The following is a 21,436-nucleotide window of genomic DNA, read 5'->3' as shown; positions in this document are numbered from 1 at the left end:
CTGCATCGTATCAAGCAGCACTTGACGACGGCGTGAGGTCATCTGTTTGAAAGTTGATGTTGAACCAGAACGAGATTTGTTTGACTGGATAATGATCCAACAACAAATGTAAGAAATGGCTCAGAAAGCAGAAATGGAGGGTTATGGAGTTGAAGAAACCCTTAAACACCTGGCAGCTGAAAGAAGAGCGGTTAAAAAAAATTAATGTCAGAAGACTCTTACATGTTAAATAAATACTTGTGAAAGCTAATTATCCTTGTGGTTGTGTTTAGGTGCGTCACATTTATCTGTAGGTACTGTTTCAAAGAGGGCCAAATGTTCGCTTAGATAAATAATTCAATGGGATGTACTTAATTTTGTACTCAACTAAGTTAGATTATATGTTTGTTTGTTGTTTTTTTTCTAATGTGGGTGAAACAAATCTTTAACTTTTTATATTGCTCAAAAACGTGTTTATTACTATTAGAGCAAGACAGGATGAATAAGCAATGCTGACGACAGCCAATACTGGCATGGTATTGGTATGTTAGCCGATAAATGACAGGAAGTTTCAGCTCAGAAATTCCCAACAAAACTTGTGATAGTGAATTAACATTGTTACCGTGGATGACTTAAAATCCTTCAGATCCAAATTTAAGTGACACACTTTCTTAATCATATTGATCCACATGAGCCCTTTAAATCCTCCATCTGCCGGGCTATACTTACATCAATCTCACACAACTTGGGTTTTTTTTGTCTCGCTTTCTCTAGTTTAATGAGGATATTTGGATATCATCACACATGCATCAGCTGACCAGAAATAGTCCCTTGTTCACCATAGTGTGGTATTGTAGGTAGAAACAGATGGCGAGGGACAAACGTGCTCACTGTGATGCTGTCCAAGCAGGAAAAGCTGCCGAAGTGTTCTCACCAAAAGGTCGAGATCAGGGATGTCAAACTCACCTTTAGTTAACGGGCCACATACTGCCCACTTTCATCTCAAGTGGGCCAGACCAGTAAAATCATAGCATAAAAACACAGACATAACGACAACATTTCTCTATGTTTAAATCATTGGTGAAGGTTTTTGGATGATAAACCCTATTTTAAAGGTCTTTCTACAATAAACTAGAAACATAAAGAGCAAAAACTCAAGACATCAGCCCACTGTTTATCTGCCTGGGCTCTCCTCTGCAGATTTAACGGGTCACAAAGCGAGCAGCAGCAGCTTCTCCCTCCGGAGCAGACATCGCATTTAAGCTGTTTCTGAAGCAATTACTGGATCGATTAAAAAATTAAAAAAAATCACAAAACGTTTGTACTCATAAACCTCCATATTCTCATAGAAATGCAATGCATGTCTTTCTGTAATTTTCACACTTAGCAAAGTCATCCGGCGGGCCGAGCCGGACCCCCTGGCGGGCCGGATCCGGCCCGCGGACCGTATGTTTGACACCCCTGGTCCGGATCAATGTCATCCCAGACTCACGGTTCTGCTGAGTTACTCAGACATTTTGAATTCGCTACGTCCCACCGGTCCCACGTCCCGTCTGTCGGGGAGTTATCCGTCATCACTCGTAACTCCCGACACCTCAATCAGATTTGTATCCGACCTTCTGCTTTCGTTCAGGTCACATTTTTACATGTGACATGTGCAGTAATAGATTTCTAATCTGATGGGCAGTCAAGAGAGCGGAAATGCACACACGGGCTGAAGCGGGCTGAAGGCAACACTGCTGACTGTCGCCATCTTGTGGACAGAGGAAGGAGCTGCACTCCAGCACGCAAGAATATATTACACCTTTTGATTTTTGTTGAATAAATACCTTTAAAAGCCAGTAAATACTTGTGGTTGTGTTCAAGTACATCACATGTGTCTGTAGGCACTGTTTAAAAAAAAAAAGGATCGAACGTTTGCTTCTATAAATATGTCGTAAAAGTTGACCATTTTAACGGGATATACTCAATTTTTCACACAACGAAGTCAGATTTTGTTTTTGGCTTTTTTTTGTTTGTAATGTGGGTGAAACAAGGCTTTAAGTTCTTATACGTCTCGGGGAAAAGGTTGGAGACCCGTGACGTAGACCATGAAGGCTCATACGCCTGATAAATCGCTGAGTCAGATTCCAAACCCTCCAATAATCCCTCCCTCCATTCTTCCTCTACACCCCTGTTATTCTGAGCAGGCTCATGGAGGCTGGAGCTCATCCAAGGAGACTTTTGGTGAAGGCGGGACATGTCCCGACACAGGGAGACTAGGCAGAAGACAAGACAACCATTCACGCTCACATTCACACACAATTTAAAAATCCCCGACTAACCCAACATGTCTTTGGACGGCGGGAGGAAGCCGAAGAAAACCCGCACAGGCACAGGAAGAACAGGCAAAACGCCACACCTTAATCAGCTGGAAGGAAAAGTCAAGCAGCAGGTGTGGTATAATATTTTATTCACATATTTTATGGAATACAAAGCCCCCAAACCCGATCCCACCCGCCCCACCCCAACCCAACCCAACCCCCAAAAAAGTGTGCACATCAGATCTGGTGGAAACTATTCAAAAAGGTCGAGGAAAAGAACCGCCGAGAGACGAAAAGGAACTTTTAAGTGTTGGAGTGTACAACTGCACTTTAATGTGATGTTCATATAAAAAGTATTCCCTCTCATCTCGAACGAACCCTTTATAAAAGTGGCCAGATGCGGCGAAGAGTCAGTCGATAAAAGGACTGCAGCACGACGGCTGAACAAAAAATTTAAAAAAAAAACAAGAAAGCGAGTTTCCTTGTAGAAAAAAAAAAAAAAAAAGAAATTCTTCCCAACGATCTTTTCCATTAGAACTACAAGGACGTAATCAATCGTGTGCAACAATAATTTAGCTCGACTGTAAATCCAGTCACTTTTCTATGCTTTTACACAATCTCTTGCTAAGCTGCACAAAAGGAATGAAATATTCCCAATTGGATTTGGGAGAGAAACAAAACATCGACAAGTATACGAAAAGAAAAGACAAACAGCAGAAGGAATAAGAAAAAACTGCCAGAAGGGCTACAAATGAATACAACCTCAGATGAACTAGCAGCCAACCTAGGTCCAATAATGAAGCCTTTCAAAAATGGCTTTGAAACATCTGGAGTGCGTTTGACATTAACTAGCCACAACTCCACTCGCAGTGGATCCGTAGCAACGCAGGCGCCCACCAGCTGGGACAAAAATCACTGAAGCACATGGAAGTATTTGCAGAAAGGTCTTTCCAAAGGTCTCCGCTCATCTCAGGACGTCTAAAAACCAACCGGCTCCGAGACACAATGGGACGGCGGCGAAACCGTCGACGAGTATAGTGACTAAAAAAATAACATCACTGCCACTGAATCCGTACATTTCAAAGCATGACAAAGTCCATTTCCGAAAGTTTGGGGGGGAGCCAGCGAGCGTGGTTACCCCTCCTCTGGAACTCTCCCATCGATTAGGACATGGTTTTGTTTTAGTTCAATCTCTTCTACACATTGAAGAAACACACCAGAAAACAAGTTAACCCGATACAATACACAAAAAAAAAAAAAAAAAAAAAAAAGAATCCAGGGTTCACGGTCCAAGAAGGTGCTGTCTGAAAAACGGGAGCCTCTGCGTCCGCTCGGGTCGAGTGTCCGACTCGCCGAACCGTCGCTCCGGCTGAGCCGCGTGGTGGACGCTGGGAAACGAATGGAGAAAAGAAAAGAAAAGAAGACGTGTTCGGGGATGACGGAGCTTCTCCTCGTCGGTCGCTCTCGCAGGAAGATAAATCGAGCCGCGGCAGCTCGCGGTCCGCGTCCGCTCCCTCTTTTTCTCTCTCTCTCTCGCCGTTTTTAATCCCAGGTCTTTTCCTCCCGGGCGTTCACACCATGTACGAGTTCTGGTTCTTCAGCTTGTCCAGCTCTTTGCTCTGCTGCCTCAGAAACAGGATCCTGCAGCGGAGGAGAAAACAAGCGTGAACACCTTTAGCGTGCGCGTCGTCGGCCGCGCCGCGTCGCTCTTTCTCGCCTCACCTCTGTTCCCTCAGCGTGGCCTGAATTTCACACACTCTGACCAGGGAGCGCAGGTTCTTCATCTCGGTGCAGATCTCGGACATGTACAAGCTCCCCATGTTGTGGATGTCCTCGCGCAACCGAGCCGCCTGGCGGGGTGGAGAACGAGCGTCAAGTCGTGAACACACATTCTCCCCGCGCACTTCAAAACACATTAATTGGCTTCGCTTCAATCTTAACTTTTGAAAAGAGGGTTTGGAAAAAAAAAAAAAAAAAAAAGAAGCTTTCTGATGGAGTTGTTATGATTGGTTGTAACTCCTCCTCCTGAGGAAGACCATACAATGTGCTGAAAGCTTTGCAAACAACAAATAAGCAGCTCTAACGATGAGAGTGTTCGTCTTGGGCTGGGCATCTTTTCGGTACCGACACCTTTGACTTCAATCCTGGTTCCTGAACGACACCTTTTTTTTTTTTAAACCAATTTTCGAAAGCCATTTTCGGTACAAGAAAATGTCACTACATATTATAGTACAAAAAAGTTGTTTTTTTTTCCCCATGCAGTTTAGAGGGGGAGAGTGTCGCCCAGGTTGTTTTCTGTAACTACAATTAACAGATGTCCCCTGAACACCTCAGAGTGAAGCTACTTCTACACACTACAACGGCATTTTTTTGGGGGATATTTTCAAAGTATTTAAATTGCTGCCACGGAAGTATTAGAATTTGGTTTCCTGCCGTAAACAAGACAAAGTCTTTATATTTGTTCAATCAGCCCCATGAGGCTACTGCTCATCACACACTTGTAAATTATAAGTTAGGTTGAACAAGGTTAAAAAAAAATAAAAAATAATAATCTATTGAAGAACTTAGCCAACACCTCCGACCCTCTTGGCTTCTGTGGCTCCACAACGACGCTCCGGCTATAAAAAGCAGCGGGAAGCTCGACAACAAACTGTCCTGGTGGACTCTACCTGTTTCTCAGTGTTCTCTGAAGGCCACCCTTGGATATGTCTGATGAGGTTTTCATCGAAATGAGCTGCCAGGGTGGGAGTGAAGGAGCCGGGCGCGTCGGGCTGGGTTTGGCCGGTGCTGCCGGAGGGGGGGTGGGGCAGCGCGGCGCCAGACACGCTGGACCCGGAGCACAGGATCTCCTGGCTGGTGGGGCGAGACAACGGGTTAACTGCGTGTCAAATGTGCCAATCAAATCAGACCGTAGTTATCGACCAACGCTGCTTCATCATCTCGGAATCATTTCGATAAAATGTGGATGGATAGCGCGTCCCATCAATCACGTTCAACACCTGACCACCAGGATTAGCCAATGCGAGGCCGTATTTTTAAAAAGAGACAATATAATCCTACTCTTAGTCTGAATATCAAAAATAAATAGTGCAATGTGTTTATATATTCTGGTGAACCGTCTTTAAAGCTGTGAAAGTCCCTCCTGGTTTGTATTTGTTTGCTTTGCCTCCAAGCAAACGATGGTCCCGAATAAAAAGGTGGGTGAAGTGATTGTAAACAACCACCTTCTCTGCTGCAGAGTTCGGGGGTCTTCGGGACGCTTCTCTGTGGCCTGAGACAAGGAGGCGGATCCCGGCTTCCCTAAAGACACATTGCCCTGAAGACGGAAGAGCAGATGTCAAAGAGAGCAGAGAAACCCACAAACTTAAAACATGCGACAGATGAGGGAAGTCGTAACGTGGGAGGGGGGGGGGGGGGGGGTCTTCACGGCTTTTGATGCTCACCCTGGTTTGTAAGGACGCGATGCCGCCGCTGTGCCCGCCCAGCAGAGACTTCTGGTTGCTCTGCGGCGTGCCGTTCCGTGGCGAGACGTACGGCCGCGGCGAGGACGCGTCTGACGTCAGAGAGACCGGCGACTGACTGGAGTGCTGGGCTGGAAACGGGAAACGGGGCGCCGTCAGCGTACGCACGCACAAATACAAGACGGCTGGAATGTAGTTTCAGACGCAGGATCTGTCCTCCGCTTGGAGAGGAGAGCGGTTAACGCGAGAAAGAGTCGTGCAACGGTAAACGACCAAGTCATGAAAAGGCCAGTCAGCTGATTCAAGGTCGATTTCAGCGATCCTCAACATGTTCCAACCAACATTGTGTTTAGTTTCTAGGAAACTGAATTGCTGAGCAGCTCGATCTGTACTGGAGCAGCGAAGGAGGCTCATTGGAATACATGACACGTCTTTTGTTTATCTACATAGTTATAGTCAATCTAAAAAAAAAAAACACTTAAGCAATACGCAGTTAACTTGGTATGAAATGCAAGAATTTAATTGACTGAAGGTCATTCAAAAAACAGATTCGCAGGGAGAGCGGGAAGTCTTCCAAAACAATAAATAATAATAATAATAATAATAAAAGAAAAAGGTAAATTAGTTTGTGATAGCAGATGGTGAGAAACGGCGGAGAGGGCGTACCTTGGTTGGCGTGCTGAGCAGCTGAGAGCAGAGCAGTGACGTTGAAAGCAGGTCCAGCAGTGAGGAGCTTGTGAAGCACAGACCGCAAGGAAGCTTGGGTAACAGCAGCTGCCAAGACTGGAGGGAGGAAAGAGGACACACACACACACACACACACACACACACACACACACACACACACACACACACACACACACACACACACACACACACACACACACACACACACACACACACACACAGAGGTGAGTGGGCAAGGAGACACAACAGATGAGTTAGCATGTAAAGTTCAGTCAGAAATCACAGTCTGGATGTGAGAAACTAGTCAGAGCAAACAGTCACCTTCTCACCGGCCACAGGAGCCGCTCGTCTACATGTCTCATTACCAAAAACACACACACACACACACACACACACACACACACACACACACACACACACACACACACACACACACACACACACACACACACACACACACACAACAGCAACAAATCCAATATAAATCACAGTGAAGGCAGAACACACTGATCCGTCAATAACACTATAAAAACACAGATAAAAGATGAAAGGACATATTTCACGGTACAAGCAGGGCTGTGTTAAAGCTGCGTAAACACAAGCTGTCCTATTAACTGAATACACAAGACAACCATCTTTGAACACATTTTTTTTTTTTTTTTAACTGCAAGGCTGCAAACAACCCATAATGCACCACTTTGTGTAGGGTCTGGTGTGTTGCAGATCACTATCCAGTCCCTCTAGGAAATTGAGATTTGTCTACAATAAAGATGAATAAAGATAAAGAGGAGCTCCGCTAAAGGCATGACAGCACAAACTGAGCCTTTTCAAAAGAAACCAGCCTCGTCAATAACAATGATCCCTTATGTGTAGTTAACGAGACTCTTCATCCTCTCACCATCAAAACAAACCACATGCCGCTTGACCAGAAAAAAACGTCAAAACTGTGCGTGAATGGGTTTATGGGAAATGTGGTCTTATGAGAATATGCCTTTTTTTTCTTCTTTTTTTTGCATACAGTACGTGTTGAATTATTATTCAAAAAGCATAACCGTATTCCATAAAATGCAACTAGTCTGTCTGTTTTGTAAAATGACATCACTTTTCTGATATGAATGTTTTGTAGCTAAAAAAAAAAAAAAAAAAAAAAATAACTATTTCTGTGATGTGATTATTATCATCAGAGAAGATGATTACACATGACTCTATAATAGGTAGTAGTTAAACTTGTTTTTGCAAATGTTTGCAGATTCCTGCCATTTTACCACCAATGACATAACCGTCTTTCACTGCTACAAAATCAAGCATTGTATGAATTCAGCCCGATTTTGACACGATCTAGTCATCCTCGACCACCTTTCAGTGTCGGGGCCAAATATGGATATCAGGACCGTCAAACGTAGTGTGACATAACTGAAGGACATCTGGGACACCATCGGACTCCACGGTGAAAACTCTAGCATTTTAGAATTTCTTTGTTTTATCTGCCTAGTTTACATTTCTTACAACGTGTTTCTTGATGTTGACCAATAGGATGACAGAACAACAGAACAGTTTGATGATCTATGGAGAGAGAGAGAGAGAGAGAGAGAGAACCATGGCAGAGTAAAACAAGATAAATGTATGCGAGAAATAGCAGAGGCACTTCAGCAACCTGGTGAGTGACAGCCATGATGGAAACCTTCTGGACCTTCCTCCCTGACAACGCAGGGCCTCGGGCACATGAACCATGAGCGGTCCGGGTGAGGCTTGTAAGCAAGAATATACGACACTTTGATTGCCTAATGTGACATCGTTACCCTCGTGAAAGGCAAATATATTGTGTCGTCTTGAGCCCAGCTTCAGGCAGACACACAGCATTATGTGCATGTTGTGCGCCAATCATCTCTCATCCTCACCCTCATTGAGCTTCGCCATGTCCATGTTGCCGTTGTTCATCTGCAGAGTTGCCTGCAACGCCGGCAGGAGCTGATGAATGAGGGCCGGGTCCTGGAGGAGCGCCGGTGACGGTGACTGGACAGACGGAGGCGCCTGCCCCGTAGAGGAGGAAGAGGAGGACGACATGTTGGAGGGGGTGGAGCCTAACGCGCCAGCAGCAGCGGAGTTCAGGCTCTGAGAAGCAGAGGAGGAGGAGGAATGGCCGCAGTTGGATGCTGTGGACTGGTCCCCTGATGTGGTCTCTGTGGAGTCGAGCACAGAAATGAAACATAGCATTGTAGTCTATATTATTATTAAAAGGTCCCGTATTGTACAAATTGTGATTTTCTATTTCTTTTCTGATTGTACAGCTGGTCTAGATGCTACATAAAAACTGTGAAAGAGTGAAAATACACAGTTGATAATGCTCAGCCCATATTCAGCAACTGTGACGTCTGGACTTGTGCAAGTTTGTGATGTCACAAACTCAATCAGCCAATTAGAACAGAGGGTCACAGATATCAAAGCGCCTTCAACACACAGACAACAGATCTCGGTAGAAGTCCAGAGAAACTTAGGAGAGAAATCTAAAACTCTGTTGGGATGATGATTTTCTGGTACTTACAAATCACAAAAATATAATTGTATGGATATGGAGACTGTAAGTAAATAAAGTGTCAAATACGGGACCGCTAATATAAACAAACAGAGAAAATAAAAAAAGTTAAATTCTCTGGATGTCAGATGTTTATCCAGACGGTGATAAACAGAAGTTAGGAACAATGTTCGAGAGGATGAGTATGCAAAACCTGGAACCACATCACTAATGTTTTTTTCAGTTCAGCCATACTTACTAGTTGTGGCTTTGTCCTGCAAGGCCTCTTGTCTGTAGTCCATGTCCCTGGGGAAACTGTTCGCCGCCATCTTGACTGAATCTTTCTGTCGTTGTTCCCTGAAGCAAAGACAAATGGACTTTGTGAAGCAGCAGTGACAGCGTGAAAGGATTCAGTTAAGACTCTGTACTTCAGGCTAATAATATTCTGTTTGCACCAGTGGGCTGTGTGATGTTGTATGTATGACTCTGCATGAGAATGAGAACGTCGGCTACTGCCGTTTTAAAGCTCAGCGAGTCTGTTAGAAGTGAAGTGTGCCTTGCCTCTCCAGCAGGTCCTTGGGCTTCTCCCACTGGGAGACCTCAGTTCTACAGTTGTAGTAGTACTTCTTCCCAGAGGAGCTAATGTGCTCTGTCCAGTCATCTGCTGGTTCCTGGTGCTGGGAAAGAGAGAGAGATCAAGACATTATGAACACATTCAAGATTACCACGGTGTGACAAATACTTTTCATTCTAAATGAGCTAAAAAAAAAATAAAAAAAAGAAAGAATTTAACAAAGTGGTTCAAAGCTTCACTTTTGAGCTGATTCACTTCTCATCATGAAACTTTAAGTAAGTGCCTTAACAGCTCAGTGGTTTGCGGTGCTCCCTGGTGAAAGTTTCATGTAAGGTTGAAGAGTTTGATCCCATTCTGGGAAATGTTGTTATCACAAGGATTCTGATAATCCAATTTGGATACAGCTTCCATAAGACTCCTGTCTGTCTGAGTCACACGGGTGTATGGTGTTCCCCCGTAACCGATGGCAACAAATTGTTTAGTTCTCGTTCAGTGGTTTCGTCAGTGCTGATTGGACCTTCCCAGTCGCGCTGGGTTAGAGGTGAACATTGACGTGTCAAAAGTTCGATCTCTGCTCAGGGCAGCTTGATGGTCTTAGACACAGATATTCCAGACAACACTGTCCAAATAATGGATGTTTTCTGCTCTTACATAACTATCATTCTCACGTGGCTATATGTATATGGTTTTTGGGCTTCATCGATGGTTGGTGCTTGATTGGATCTCCCGGAGGGACGCGCGCTGCAAACTCTGCACCACTGTGACTGGCAGTCCATCAACAAATCACAGGACGATCGTCTCTCCTGCTGATCCAATCTAGCACCAGCCTTCATTAGTTGTCTTCTCCTTGTGCCATCACAGTTCACTGCCATTATAACTGATAGTTGACAGTTGACCTTGATATAGTTGGCCAATGGGAATCGTACTAGCTCATAGTATCAGAAGGTTGTGGGTTCAACCCCAACTTCAAGCAACTTTAATCTTAGTTGAAAAAGATAATCCTGACATCAAGCATTGCAACATTGCGTCCACAGTACTTCTTCAAACTACAGAAAATATTTCCTTGTTTCTCACCTCCCCAGAAACCAGGGTTACATTTATCCAGTCACTTATCAGCAACAGGCCGCAGAGCATTCTGGTTGTTTTTAGATTTTCCTCTTTTGAGCGACAGAAAGTAACACAGAACTTTTTTTCCTCTTTTCTCTCTGGTTGTAACCCACCTATTAAAAGAAAAAAAAGAATTGCACCTTTCTACTAAAGAGCCTTGGTTGACAACATAACTGACTTTGCAGCGGTGAAATTCCTCCCTAAGATGTGAGGAATCACACCTGCCTTCGCTCCAGTGAACACAGCTTATTTTAGTCTTCAAGCCACAGCAGCAGCTTTTCAGAAATGCTCTTTAAAATGGATTTAGTATGCACAAGATAATGAATCAGTTTGCGTATATCAGTGCTGCAGCCTCAAAGGAAACGAACCAAAACTCAAGCAAGACATTAAACATGTTTACTCTGATGTTTTGGGCAGCCGTCCTTCCTCAGTGTGCCAACAGGCAACAGCACAACTAATGTCTGTATATATATATATTCAGTATACATAAGACCATGTTCCTTCAGTAGAGAAACATCCCTCACCTTCCATTCTCAATAATGGATAAGTATTTCCAGTCAGCATGCGAGCTGATATGTTGAAAATTAATGAATAAGAATATACTGATGATTTCAGGAGTAATATAATTTGTGTCACTTACAATTGCATTGATTTCAAATCTTATTTTGCATATTAGGCTTGAGCTCCAATAACATGTTATTATTTCATGCTTTTTATCACTGAGAAAAAAAAGAATTCAATCATATATAGAGAATTAAGTCTTAATTTGAAATGGGCCCTAAAATTGTATCACCTCATGTCAGAGTGCTTCTGTGATAACGACATTCTTGAAGATGCGACAAAAATCCTTGTTTTGTTGTTTATTAGTAATTGCCGTAACAAACAACTGCACGACAGTAAGTGTTATAGTTTTATAGGTTTGCAGAAACGCAACACTCTGCTTTTAAATATTCAATAAAAACTAAACATGAGACTCTGGTTTGTTTTACATCTGATCTTTTGTAAACACACCACTTCCAAACCAATTAAATCGCTCCCCGTGTTGGGAGAAGTTCCTCCACCGTAGAGCTGCTTGCTGTTGCTGTGTGTAATCACGCACATAACGCTGGTCATAATGAGGTCATAACGTCACGCTGACGTCATTGCGTCGACAAGTCAGAATATTGTCATTATCATTATTTAAAACTAGAAATACCACCTCACGGTTATCCAATCAAAAAGTCAAGTTGCAGTTTCCATCCATGTCTGTCCAGACTCATATTGTACATGGAGTGATGACTTGGAAAGAAAATCCAAATTCATTTTTAAGTTACCGACAACCCAAAAACAGAATACCTTGTACCAACATGGTCATGAATGATACAATAAGCCACACCTATAGTTTTAACTAAGATAAATATGGAGATACAGTAAATAGTACTAGAGGGTCTTGGAATTACTACAAACAAAAATGGATGTCCATTGTTATTTACTGTTGCCATTAAAATAGTTTTTACTTGCATAAATTATAGTTTAAGATTTTTCAGACAGAAATGTTGTATATGCTCCAGAGTTTTTGTTATTATGGTTATAAGATGATTATAGTAAGATCTTATGTATCTCAAATATTTCAAACTCGAACTGTTTTGAATCCTTGTTGTAGTCTGTGAAAACACTTCCATCTTAAACCTGTTTCAGCTCAGTAATGTCCTGTGTGGTCCGCTACCAAGTCTGCATGACCGCATATTAATGTCGAGGGTCAGTGTGCGATCAATTCAGACCACCTTAAATATTGTGTATTTGGCCATACCCAGTCCAACCAGTGAAATGCAATCATTTATCATATTTTAAACAAAGAAGTCTACAATCTAATCAGCTCATTTGCATTATAGAGGAAGTCTGTTAAATAAATGAAGTTTCAATCAGGCATTGTTGTCGAGTCTGGTTTGATAAATGTCTGCACAGAAAGAAGGATCCTCTCCATAACGGCCTGCATACAATGCTCCAAAGTAGCGTGACTGCATACACTCATACATTTCTACAGGAAATGCCGAGGGTATATCATCAGAAAGCTGTGGACAGCGCCTTACCCTGTCTGCAGGCTTGCTCTGAGTCGCATGCGAGTCGGGGCCATGGTGGGAGCTGTTGTTGTGAGAGTTCTCCTGAGGAGAGCCGCTGGTCCCTGTAACAGAGCCTTTAGCTTAGCATCGATTACATCTGAGCGGTTATAGTTATCCGAGTCTCAAACTCTGCGGCCATGTCATCTCTCCTCTTTATCAGTGTATGTATAACAACATAAAAGCACACATTAATAACCTTTCCTTCACCCTGAAAGATAAAACATAAAACACCACGTGCGTGTGTAAAGCCACCACACCCAGGCTTACCATTTTTTCCTCTAACGGCATTAGAGGTTTTTGCCTTGCCGTGTCCCGCGCCGTCTCCATGCCGACTGACAGGACTTTCGTCGGAGCGTCGCAGCATCTTGTAAGGGGGCGTGGGATCTGACGAGCCATCGCGCACCTTGTCGTACCGGTGAAGGCTGCCGGACTGGGTCTTTGGCTGGGATTTATGGGTCTAGAAAGGACAATGCACGGCAGATATACCTGTTGGATTGGGCTCAATCTTACAAGTGATGTCCTCTTACTTCTGGTGCAGGAGAAGTTTTGTTTTCAACTAGATGAAGTCACAAAGTTTAGCAACCAATAGAACTTCATCAGCAATAGGCAAGAAGAATATTTTTGTCCAGCCTTGTTTTTCACACAGTCTGCTAAAGTCAAGAGTTGAACGAAGTCATTACACACACGACATCCACTTTGTTCAGACTCTTAAGATGTGGCTGCCTAGTTTTTGTAATCTTTTCCTTACAAATATTACTCTTGACGATTAAATAACTCTTAAGAAACTGCGACAGCCCTGGGTTGCACTAACATGGCGTGAACAAAGTGGTTGTGTGGTTTCATAACAATGCTGTTCAAAACAATACAACGAAAACAGAGGAAATTGTATTTGGTTCAACATCTGAGTCTCAAAGTTATTTCTGATGTCCACACTGTAAAAATCAAGCAGGTCTTTTCATAACAATATTTGGGTGTAATGACAGATTATCTGTTGTCCTGGAAAGAATATACTGAAGACGTCTGCAAAAGGACAAAGCAAACGATTATTTTTCTTTGTCGCCGCGAGTCTTTTGAGGCAAGTACACAAATTCTTCAGCTGGTATTTACTTCCATGATGACGAGACACGTTAAAAGTCAAAACTGCTCCGTGAAAATGAGAATCTGTGAAAGATTCAGTGGCCGAGCCTCCGAGAAACGTGACGATTCAGCCCATCATACTAAAAAAAACATATAAACGCTGCCCAATCACGGCCTGAGCAGTGAGGTATTATTAGCCTCAAATCAGAGATACACGGTTCATGTTATAACGAGGTTAAACTCGCACTGTTTGTCAATCTAAAAATCAAATATGGCATTTTTGTTTTTTTTAGCAGATCACATAGATGTTGTTGTGACTTGATCATGAATGATTATAATGTTAAACATGTATTTTTATGTTTTTGTAAATGTTCAAATTCTTTGTGATGCAAGAAACATTTCATCATCATCATCATCATCATCTGGGAGACAATTCAGATGTACGGTGTCCCTCTTTGTGCTGCGCGTGTCGAGTATCTTAAAAGGAGTCCGACAAGAAGTCGTCTGAACTTGTCGGTAACATGACTGTTTCACAAAATGTTCAGGAAGTGGGATGCAACCTACATTTAAGTGTGCCCGAAACACCAGAATACAAAAAAAAAAAGAAATGTGAGCAGTTTCCTGAGAAGTTAGTTAAGGTGAAGGCCTGATGGAGGAGGTGATGGAGGAGGTGACGGAGGTGCATTTTGTCAACGTGAATCTGTGAAATGTTGGATCACTTCAACGTGAAGACACCTGTGATGATGATCTCCGTGAGTGACAGGTGACAGGTGACAGACAGGTGGGGGGGGACACGTCATACATACCGGATAGGACTGCGAATCCCTTCTTTCGTTGCACCTGCGGAGACACGAAGTAAAAAAAACAACAACGTGGATTTATTTTCTCACCTTTCGCGACACACTTTTTTTTATTTATTTTTTTTATCATATTTAGTTAGCTGACGAGCTACCGTTAGCCAAGTTAGCTTGATTTGCTTATCTTATGAGCAGCCGTTTGCTCGTAAAAAAAAAAAAAAAAGATTTTTTTTTTTTTTTTGTAATAAAAAGACCGTTAAAGTTGTAAATACATCTCCCGTATTCATCACGTAACGGCGGGGTTTAGCGGTCGGACGGTCGCGAAGCTGACGTTTTGTCGGTTAGCTTCGAGGAATCTCCGCTAACTAATTACAGGCAAGTTGTTAGCTGTTAGCCGCGGCGGCTAACGGTTACTAGCAAACACGGAACCAACGAATGGAAAAATAAAAATAAAAACAAATCAAAAGACGTAAACAAAAACAAAAAAAAACGTTTCTTTCTCCACGTTAAATCTGCGGGCTCTGATTTACCCATCGCTGACTCTTGCTGGTTTCCTTGCATACATCACCATCAAGGCCGTGGTGATGTGTGTGTGTGTGTGTGAGAGGGGGAACCGCGGCCTCCTGGTCCGTCCGTCCGTCCGTCCGTCTCCCGGCTCGGTTCTCTTCGGCTTCCTCGACGTCTGGACTCGGGTCTGCGCCGCCGGAACAGGGAGCTACAACGCCGGGAACCAGCACTGCATAGCGGCCGGTCTTTCTTAAAACAAACCAGCCCTCCAGAGCATCATCTGGCACCAGTGGTTTCGGCTCGGCTCGACGTCGCTCAGTGGGAGGAAGCGGAGGAGACCGAGTCGGCGATGTTCAGCTGGGGGGAACGGACTTCCGGTGTACACCTTTCAAAATAAAAGCACGCGTATTTAATGTGTTCGGCTTAATGTGCCCCCCGGGGGGAGATAAATGTAAAGAACAACAACAACAACAACAACAAAGAACAAAGAGAAAACAGCACGTGAGCTAGTTGTGTCAAGTCGTTTCTAATTAAGAAATAAACCTTTACGCAATTAAAATTAAAAACGGTCATGATAAGTCAACTAACAATTTGTAGCGTAACTGTGTTATAAAAAAATTTAAAAAAACGCAATACTTACGCTGTTCAGGCAGAAATGGCCATTTTTTTGTTGTTGCTATGACCAAAATATGACCCTCTTATCAAGGTAAATCGTAACAAACAGCCTATTGACCACGAAAAATGTGAGAAGTTGTTTTTTTTCCCCTCACTGTGGTCGCGCTGCGTTTGGGCTTTTATTTTGAAGTATGTGGCTTTGTTTCCTGTATCAGTTCAGCTGTGTCTGGATAACGTGACGCAGCTAGTTGGAGCTGTGGACTCTGAGTCCAGGTCTCATTTCAGTTTGAGATTTTCTGGGACACACCTACTTACTGTCTGTGCGATTGTGTGCTCTGTTCTCATTATAGCCTCCATCAACGACAGGAACACTCTCCCCTCTGTGAACAGGTCACTGCAGTCTAACGTGGTCATTTTTCTGGGTTTTCCTGGAGCTTATTTGATAAGTGGTTTGTGGAAAATGAGACAAAAGACACCCAGTTTCTTTGATCAGACTACTTGTAACTTTTATTTCTAAATTGATTAAACATACCTAATGTGCTTTATTTTTTTTCCTAACCTGAAGTTCTCCATTGCGTCGGTACCTCCCAATCACTCCCCACATGCAGGGCAGTGACCAGAATTGGTTTATGCTCTTGGTACGTAGCTTGAACTCAATAAATAGTGTTCGCCAACTATCTAATGGGACTGCTGAAGTAAGATCCATCTTCCATTGTACTGACAAAATGTCTTGAGTTCACCACCTGAACACCCAGAACACCTCTGTGTTTAATCACCGGAGAGAGAAGTTTAAAATTGATCTGTTAAAGAGAGACCGTAAAAGACAGGTTCAGGACAAACTGGGCCCAACTGCTGATCTCAGATTCAATCAAATCTGTGTTCTCGTTTGTCTGCATTCATATGTGGAAAGTGAACCGTTATAGGTCAACATTATGCTCCACGCTCTGCAATCTCCATGTTGTGATTGCTATATTGATTGCCCCCTGGCCTGATATAGGTCAGACCTGACACATATCGACTGAATAAGGGACAGCCTCTTTTACAATGTGGTCAGTCGAACAAAACCTCTCACTACAAGTGAACATTCAAACGCAGCTCGTACTCTTTAGATATTAAGCAATATGGCCTGCATGAACTGGACCTAATGGACTGGGCGGTCTGAGGTGAGTGCGACTTTGTGTTGTTTTGCTTTGCAATGATTTTTGCCTACTTAAATAGCTACTGTAGGATTTTTTTTTCTTTTTTTTAAGAAAAGAAAAGAAACTCCAAACCTCTCAGTACTTCAGATTAAATTCAACAGTCCATGTTGTTCATTATCATTTGTCTTAGAATATTATAACTATTCAAATTGAAGCCTGTATATTTTCCTTTAGTCATTCTAATGGAGAGCTAATGGACTGAATTGGTGTAAGAACTAACAAAGCAACCAACTACTTTCAAATGGATCATTTGCTAGTGTGATGGAGAATAACTGTAAGGAATGCAGATTAATGAAACACATAAAACTCATACATTTTATGTGATTAAGAGAATGCACTATGAGTAATGAATTATATAACTTATAATTATATAAGCTTTGTGGACAGTGGACCATAATTCTTACAATAGAAATATCTTATACCAGCAATAGGGGGCAGTAATATCTCAAAAGAGATGGAAATCAAATTGATTTCTTTCCTGTTTCTCTTTGTCTCCGGCTTTTTATTCCATTTTCTCTCATGAAAAACAATAAAAATCAGACCAAATAACAAGTAGGATTCTGCTGCTGGGGTGTCATTATTTGTTAAAGTGTTTTTCCTTTCTCAGAATGAGGAAGATGCTGAGCCAAACAGAGCACACAGGTATGTCCAAGAGTTATAGGTCATGAAGAAAAATGTAAGCAACATGAAATTGGTAGTTTAAATTGACTTTTTAAATAAAATACCTGCATGATAAAGTAATGAGTTGTATGAAGCAATGTGTTTCATCGCCCCTTCCATATAACCTTTGACCTCTCTCTTTGGATTATTGACCTCACCCCATAACCATCAAAACACAGCTTGTAAATTAAGAGCAGGCACAGGTGGAGTGCTCTCTGATGGGCCTTGATATATATTTATTCATATTGCTCCCCTCGTTCTGCAGGTGTATGCAGGCTGCTATCCTCAGTGATGTCTGCAACAGAGTCTCATACCGACAGAGAGGAAGACTACAGGTTCCTCCACAGCATGCTGGTGGAGAAGAAGCTTCACCTGCTCTTTAAGGTGAAGTGGTACAATCATCTGTGACTGTTTACTTCGAGGTTACAGCATCTGTTTGTTTTTTTTAACTTCATGAAATTGCAGGTTGGAGGTATTAGAATTACAGAGGTGGATTACATGTTTTTATCCTATTTTTTAGCAGTCAAACCAGTTTAAAAATACTGTGTTGCAAGTAATCATCCTGAATTTGTGACTTGAATAAAAGTATATCTAATAGCATGTTGAACTACAGTATAATAATGAATTATTATAATACTTTAGTAAAGCGGCACTTCAGTTTTGCAGCTGGTAAAGGAGCACATTTTCACCTTCCTGTTTAGTGTGTGTAGGGTCATTTAATCTACAACAATGCATCATATTTCATAAAAGGATGATTCAGCTTGTGTAGTAACTCAAGTACAAGTAATTAAATCAATTAAAGAAATGTTCTTTCTTGAGTTAATTTACAAAATTGACTTTCAACCAATTTTAATCACAAGGAAATGATTATATACAGTTTCACCCAAAGCAATTTTGGTCAACCTTTATTTTGAATTTTTTCTAGGTTATGTTTTAAATCTAATTATACAACAAGTAGTTCCAACCCAGCGATCTGATTGGTCAACTGTACATTTAGAAAGTGCTCAAATCACCATGAAACATCACACCCTGCTCCTCACCAGAAATATCTGTCCGCCTTCTCAATGGGAATATATAATTGTAACTGAATTTGATACAATATGTAACATAATGTTGTTTTTACTTGTTATAGGTCTATTAATTGTGACCCATTTGGCAAAATCTGGTCTCTTTTGGACCTTTTTTGTCGCTCCGTGCACCCGTACCATAACTGTGCTAAAATCTTAAAAATACATGAGTCCATCGATATCTTTTTCCAGCAGATATCTTACTTGCAACGGGATTGAGCGACTAAGCAGTTTATTGTTTCTAAGTGCTGTATTTATTCAGTTTGAGAAACAATCTCCAGAAAGCAATAAAACGGACTAGATCTCGTCCCTGTTGCTAGGGTCGTTACTAAGGTCGTTACTTGACTACTTCCTGGAGAGGTAAACATTGCATACATTACATTCCCCTCTACTGACGCGACTAATTGTTTTCCAGTTGTTAGTCATGCCCCATGTATTGCCATGGAAACGGAGCTCCCGCTTACAAAAAGTTTTACACTTTGAGAGCGAATTGCCCCACAATATGAATACACTTTGATTACATATTTTATTTAGTTGGTAACTTGTTATATAATCACAATATTACACGAGAGGGTGTGCTTTAACGTGATTATTGGCACGACAGTGATGCAGCCAGGACCGAGGCGCTCGTCGTGCCAATAATCACGTTAAAGCACACCCTCTCTGTAATATTGGTGAAATAAGTTGCAGGTCTTTCAATAATTCGATTGTTTCATTACAAACACAAACAATTCACCAATTTCCTTCTTCTTATCAATGTCATTACTAGTAGTTTGAGTAGTGTTAGGATAAATTTGATAAGTAGTAGCAGCTTTAGTGTTTGTCTTTTTTACTGCAGAGAAAACCTTTATTATGACACTTCCTCGACTTGACAGATCCACGAACGGCTGAAACGTTTTGAGATCCGAAGCCCAATCCCTGTCCAAGAGTACGCAGCGAGTCTGGCCTCGGATGTAAGTGACTCGCTCCAAACATCTTTTGCAGATAGACACCCTGCCAAGGACGACGGTTTGACAGCAGAGGAGATTTTTTTTTTCACCAATCGTTGAAATTGCTTCTTCTGTTATACAGATGACTTTCGTGTCACACACAGAAGCACGAGTGGAGCGTGCGTTCTTTCTTATGTGTATTAAATTGTTACCTCAAAACCCTGCCACCTCGGACACTATCTCTTGAAAGGCTGTTTTTAAAGCAGATATCATTTTGTATCTGTGTGCCAGGAGCTCGGCACTGTCCTCAGTGACCGAGCAACGGGCTGCTGAAGTCATTGTGTGGAATGTTTCAGGGGTGGAGGAATACAAATAATTTCAGATTTGAGATGAAGTGACAGAACACTCACACTATGACTTTGACCCAAAATGGAACAAAGAGTCTCCGTTACCTTCAGATGTGCATCATATCTTACATACCAGTCTTCAATCCTGTTACCAGTTGTGTCATTTAAGAAAACAAAATTACTGATTTCTTCCATTTTTGATCTCCTACCACCTTCATTTCCCGATTTCCTGGACAAATTGCCAAACAGGAATGTTCTTTTTACACGTTTCCCTTAGTCTGCGCTTCCCTCTATTCTTCTTTCCCAAACCGTTCACTTTATCATCTGCTTTTTCCTCTTCTCCTTTCTCTCCATGTGCTCTGCTTTGTCTTCTCCACACACCCTTATTCCTGCCATGTTTCCATACGGCCTCTCTCCTCCGCACTCCGCACTCCTCTCCATCTCCTTCCCTTCAGTCCCTTTGCCTGAGATTCGGTTCGACAGCCACTCTCCGCCTGGCTTAAATCATCAGGACCGACTGGAAGGGCCAAACCGTGGTTCTGTTTCCCCTCAGAGAGGCTTCTGTTTGCTCACAGTGGAAACTAATGACCTTCATGCATTGTGTCTCTGGAGTGTGCCTCGACATCTTGAAGCAGTAGAAGTCATTACAGTAATACGCTTGACAAAGAAGGGCGACTGCACACAGTCACCCGCCGCCTCTCCACTTGCTGCTGACGGTCAAGGCTGCTCTGTTTTTTGCTGTCGACGCGGTTGTCGTGTAGCCTTGAACATTCAGTAGCTTTTCTCCGACAGCGACAAGAGAAACAAAACCAAACAGGAACTCAGACAAATAGCTAACAGGAGAGAAAAGTCCCCGTGAGGCGAACAGGCCTGTATGAAAGCGTAAGAACTAATGACAGAACTGATGATGTGTCGCTGCAGATATAAGTTGAATTTCACTGTCTCTCTGCTCAGTTTTCGGTCTTTCTTGGCTAAAATAGAACAAGCCTCACTCCGGCCATAATATAAATGTGTACCTCTAATTATGAAGAAAAAAACAACATCCTGCCTGTCTCTGTTTCTCTGCTTCCAGATGGCAGTGGAGCTGATATACCACGGCTGGAGGGAAGAAGTCGAAGAGCTGTTTGACCTCTTTTCCAAACCTCACTTTAAGGTGAAAAGTATTTCCTTCCTGTAGCTTCACACGTGTGTGTCGACCTAAAGCTTCCCCAGCCCAGAATTTGGTCCAGTCATATCACATAATTTCCACCAAAAGGAAAACACCACTCAGAAAAGGAATAGTTCAACATTTTGCTTTCTTGTTACATATGAAGTTGTTGGCTCAGCTGAGCATAAAGAAGACAGGTGTAACTGGCCTGGCCTGTAGGGTTCTTGTAAAACAGCAACTTGACATGTCACAGTATGGTTTTATAGAAAATGAGACAGTAAGCTGGTATAAAAAAAAGCTTTCCCCCGTGTTTCCAAGAGTCTGTGGTCCATCAGGTAGAAAAATATTGAAGCTCGTTTGTTTCCGGAC

At 42.4% G+C, this 21,436-nt stretch overlaps 1 protein-coding gene across 1 annotated transcript; it reads right to left on the bottom strand.

Moving 5' to 3' along the window:
* Positions 1-2,494: 2,494 nt before the first annotated feature.
* Positions 2,495-15,439, bottom strand: LOC138632558 (WW domain-containing adapter protein with coiled-coil-like). Its single transcript, XM_069718208.1, has 13 exons — positions 15,127-15,439; positions 14,606-14,639; positions 12,990-13,179; positions 12,693-12,784; positions 9,504-9,619; positions 9,202-9,299; positions 8,329-8,610; positions 6,410-6,526; positions 5,726-5,874; positions 5,507-5,598; positions 4,952-5,135; positions 4,005-4,132; positions 2,495-3,923 (listed from the first exon to the last, which is right to left on the bottom strand). Exons 1-13 carry the CDS (start codon positions 15,165-15,167, stop codon positions 3,854-3,856), a joined length of 1,593 nt encoding a protein of 530 aa, XP_069574309.1. The 5' UTR covers positions 15,168-15,439; the 3' UTR covers positions 2,495-3,853.
* Between the last annotated feature and the right edge of the window lie 5,997 nt (positions 15,440-21,436).

This window comes from Brachyistius frenatus, unplaced genomic scaffold (assembly GCF_029030835.1).
Source record: "Brachyistius frenatus isolate BFR_SWC_R1_liver_20210118 unplaced genomic scaffold, ASM2903083v1 Contig_188, whole genome shotgun sequence".
NCBI lineage: Eukaryota > Metazoa > Chordata > Actinopteri > Embiotocidae > Brachyistius > Brachyistius frenatus.
Note: the sequence above shows the minus strand (reverse complement) of the source record. Positions and strands in the feature narration are given on the sequence as shown.

Excerpts from the sequence above, each read along its gene's own strand:
- LOC138632558 (XM_069718208.1), bottom strand. The coding sequence starts at position 15,167 with ATGGTGATGTATGCAAGGAAACCAGCAAGAGTCAGCGATGG. Across the intron at positions 14,640-15,126 it reads CCAGCAAGAGTCAGCGATGG|GTGCAACGAAAGAAGGGATT; the intron begins GTAAATCAGAGC and ends GTGTCTCCGCAG. Across the intron at positions 8,611-9,201 it reads GCAGGACAAAGCCACAACTA|AGACCACATCAGGGGACCAG; the intron begins GTAAGTATGGCT and ends TCGACTCCACAG.